This window comes from Camelina sativa, chromosome 7, assembly GCF_000633955.1.
Source record: "Camelina sativa cultivar DH55 chromosome 7, Cs, whole genome shotgun sequence".
Classification (NCBI taxonomy): domain Eukaryota; kingdom Viridiplantae; phylum Streptophyta; class Magnoliopsida; order Brassicales; family Brassicaceae; genus Camelina; species Camelina sativa.
The window spans coordinates 14177949-14182097 of record NC_025691.1 but is presented as its reverse complement, the minus strand read 5'-3'; the positions used below and the strand labels follow the sequence as shown (position 1 = coordinate 14182097).

At 41.4% G+C, this 4149-nt stretch overlaps 2 protein-coding genes across 2 annotated transcripts in view; both read right to left on the bottom strand.

The window, feature by feature from the left end:
• LOC104701149 lies at nt 2385–3240 on the bottom strand. Its single transcript, XM_010416788.2, has 2 exons — nt 3107–3240; nt 2385–2688 (listed from the first exon to the last, which is right to left on the bottom strand). The coding sequence occupies exons 1-2, from the start codon at nt 3213–3215 to the stop codon at nt 2537–2539; spliced, it is 261 nt and encodes an 86-aa protein (XP_010415090.1). The 5' UTR covers nt 3216–3240; the 3' UTR covers nt 2385–2536.
• The window catches only part of LOC104701148, a 4252-nt gene continuing 2487 nt past the window's right edge, over nt 2385–4149 (bottom strand). The window contains exon 3 of the mRNA XM_010416787.2: nt 2385–2463. The gene's annotated coding sequence lies outside the window, so the exon portion shown is untranslated. The remainder of the gene's footprint in view (nt 2464–4149) is intronic.

Below are 4149 nucleotides of genomic sequence, written 5' to 3'. Positions count from 1 at the left end.
GTGATCTGATTGCTGAGGCTCCATATAATCAGCAAAAGACTCAGGGTGTTGAGAGGCCCATGCCTGATTGATGAGTGCATGGTCTATTTTCTTGGAGATGGGGTTGTGATCTTGATTATTCCACCAAGAGAAAGGAAGACCCTGAGCTTGAGCTTCGAACAACTCCGCTTCTTGCAATGCGATCATGAAGTCATCAACACCAGTGGTATCCACATCCTGAGAGAGATGATCAGAGTGATTTGAAAGACGGAGGATTTGGTTAAAATCACCCACCACCGCCCATGGGCAGCGGCTTACTGGAGTGGTATCATGAAGCCGGATCAGGTCCTCCCACAGTGGCAGACGGTCTTCCGGAAGATTGTGACCATAGACAAAAGAGACAGTAATATTTAAACTCAAAGTAGAGATATATATACCGCATGTAACCAGTTGAACAGAGGACTGGTACACTAATATAGAGACTGAGGGGTCCCAACACACAACTATCCTCGCGGTGTTGTGATGGTCAAAATTGCCAAAAAAGTTCAAACCAACTGGAATAGCTCTTGCAACTCTGCTTGCATTATTCGACTGAATATGCGTTTCAAGGAACACTCCAAAAAGTGGTCGATGGATGGAGATCCATTCTTTTGTAAAGTCCTGACGCCTGGTACTATTCAGACCTCTTATATTCCACACAAAAAACATCGATAAAGGGGGTTAATGTGACAACATGGCCTTGCGGCCACTTCTCCTGTTAGAAACAAGGATAAACGGACCTTCTGACTCCTGCACGAGGTCTTGAGCAACCGTTGTCCCTTCGTCAGGCGGCTCAGATTCGACAGGGACTAGGTCCTCCACCGGAGCCATAACAGAGGTTGGTGCACGATAAATCTTTGAAGCCAGCCAATCCAAAATTTGATTTGCTGAGCTAAGCTCCTCATTCCTTTCCGAATGTCCCCGGGGGAATCACCAGAAGGAGGGTGATCAGGTTCAAGCCTCGGGATTGACTGCTCGGTCTCTTACCCTCCCTTGATTCTCCAAATCCTTTGAGATGGTTTACTATCAGGAGATCTTCCTTGCCGTGAGCGTCGCCTGCTACGGGGTCGACTACAGGACCTATTAGCGCGTTTACGTTGGCTAGAAGGCCTAGAAGGACAGGAGGAGATGTCGTGGCCATATGCACAGCATACTGAACATTTAGGGGGCAACCAAGGATAGGAGACGTCAACCTCCACTTCACGACCATCAGAGAAGCCCGTGATTACCTTAGAGGGGAGCTCCTTGGTGAGGTCAATGCGGAATAGGACCTTAGCAACCTCGAAGTTCTCCTTCCTTTCAGTTTCCGGGGCAAGAGCTACCGGTTTTCCAACCGCAGTAGCAATCCGACTAAGACTCTGCTTGTTGAATAGCAGATAAGGAACCCCACGTAATTCCACAGTGATAGCAGCTGAGGTTATCCGAGGGGAGTTGGGAGTAAACTCCGGGGACCAAGGAGAGACAAACATGGGGAAGCCTGCAATGTTCCAGACATTTCGTCCCAGAAGAATAGCTCTGGTTCTAGGGTTAGTGACCCGCAGTAGAAAGGCACCATAGCCAATTTTGTGAACAAAAATGCGAGGACCCGAACGAGCCCAAAGCGCATTAACGACGCCTATAACCCGACCCATGTCAGGAGGGTTCCCGTGAAATTGGGCAAAGATAAAGTCTTTAAACTCTTCCCTAGCAGCTTCTATATTCTCATCCGGGATAAGGACAAAGGGGACCCCGGAGATGTGCTGCGACGGAGACCCCACTTCTTCCAATTGAGATGATTCACCGAAGAGAGAGGTCCATCTTTTTCTGGCCTTAGGCGGAACACTGACCAAGGGAGCCATCGGGTCCGAGGCACCCAGGGAGACAACGGTCGAGTTTGGTTGAAAAGTGCCAGAGGCGGAGGCCTCTACAGCGACTGAGGAAATACCGGAGACCAGAGTGACCGGGATCTCGGGAGGGGAGGGAGCGTCCTCAACCGGCTCAGGAACCAAGGAAACAGAGGCAAGGCGATCTGTATCCGGGTTTGCTGAAGGTGTCGCAAGAACCTCCGTAGAAGCTACCACAGGTGGTAGCGAAGGGGTGTCTTCCGCAAGCAGAGGGCCATCAACCCTTTGGCGAGGGGAGGTCAACTGAGTTGTTGAAGAGGCAAATCGAGCGAATTGAGAGGTTCCAGGGACTAAGGGGCGAGATCCCTTCTTCTTTTTCTTCCTTGTCATCTTGAAAAATTCTCACCAACCGGCGAGAGGCCGGTGGGCGGCGGAGATTAGGGTAGAGAAAACTAATCGCCTTTTCTATCGCCTCAGGAGATAGGAGAAATTGTATTGTTAATCGCCTTTTTTTTTTTTTGCAGGAGGCATCGTCGACTCATCTTAACCATAAGTATTAGTTCGTTTATTCACTCATAATACGTTACAAAGTGTACTTACTACACTTGAGACAAGAAACCAAATCTTAAAACCACAGACACTTTATTATTGCATAGAACTTGAAAAATCCGACACAGAGACACAAAAGCACGTAGTTAAGGAGATTTATCAGAAGCAGTAATAACACCTCCTGGAGGAAGCCTACATGGTCGGGGTCTTCTCCATTTCGAAGTGTATACTGCTGGAGAAGTTCCACATGACCTTGAAGGTGGTGTGTACACAATGGGAGTTCCCGTAAACCACCACGCTGCCATATTAAAGTTCAAACTAAAAATAAGAGAGATTGTTGTTTCACTTTGGTGGAGAAATTGATTTCAAGCTCGTTCGTTTTACAAGTTTTACTTAAAAATTGTTTAATCTCAATAAATATCTTGCAATACACTCTTTCTCTTTTCATGTATATGTGTTTTTCAAAATCAAAGGTAAAATTAGCATATTTAAATTACATAATTAGGGCTAATGACTTGTAGTTGTATACAAATATGTAACCTCTTGAGATGTTTAATCAAAAAAAAAAAAAGCCATTATTAATCAAAGTCAAGAGGCTGCATGATATATGATTATAGAATTCATCAGATCTAATTATGTAATTGAAATATACGGTAATTTACCTATAATTACGAAAATCCTTTAAGAAAATGTGTATTTGTTGTTAAGAAACTTACAAAGTTTGCGGCCTGTAGATTCCACGACTTCAATTTGAGAGGAAAGAGTGAAAAGTATAAGAAGCAGTGGTAACACTAGTGCAGCAACACTTGGAGACTTCGAACCCATTCTCTCCTTCTTTGTGGTTTTTGTCTATGTAAGTCTTGTGACATTTATAGAAGACGCTAACCACATATATTACCACTAGTGAACGCGGTTTCTACATTGCTACAAGCCTAACAGTGTTCTATCCCTACTATTGGGTAAAGCCACACATGACTTCTTTGTCATTTCAAATTAGTGGAGAAGAATATTAAAGTTGAGCTGACTAATAGTGTACGTTGACTTACGCAGAAGATGTAATAACAACGACTGGTACACCTTATGTAATAACAATGACATCGTGGGATTCTAGATGAACCGACTGATGACTTTGACTTATGTCGAAAAGAAAATAGCAAAGTCTCTCGCACTATGCCACTATCAATAATAGTTGAATTGGTCAAGATTTGTTTTTGTTTTTTCAAACTTTCCTTGCTTAATAATATCAATATACTAGATTAAAATCCGTACTCATTCATTTTGTTTATATTATAATTTTAGTATAATTTTAGACTAAAATATAATTTATATTATTATTTTTAAAAGCTTTTTAGATAAAACATTATGCAATAAAATCATATGTTAAATATAATGACTTAAAAAAATATCTATTTTGTAAGTTTTATATTGTTAATTTTGTAATTTTATGTATGAGAAATGATTATGTTTGTTGTTTATTTTTATTTTAATTTTTGAATATGTTTGGTGAAAGTTTTTTAATATGACATGTGCTTAGGTAAGATTTTATTTTCAGTTGCACAATAAAATCTCGGAAATCACGATTAAGTGTGATAAAATTGCCAAGATTTTATTCCTTTTTACGCCTAAGAATATACTTTTATGCCTAACAATATATATTTTGTAACAATACATGGAATACTAAAGATTTTATTTAGGAAATTGTATAAATTATTGGAATATTCTCTTTAAAAAGATTCTTTAGGATATTCTTAAGTGTATT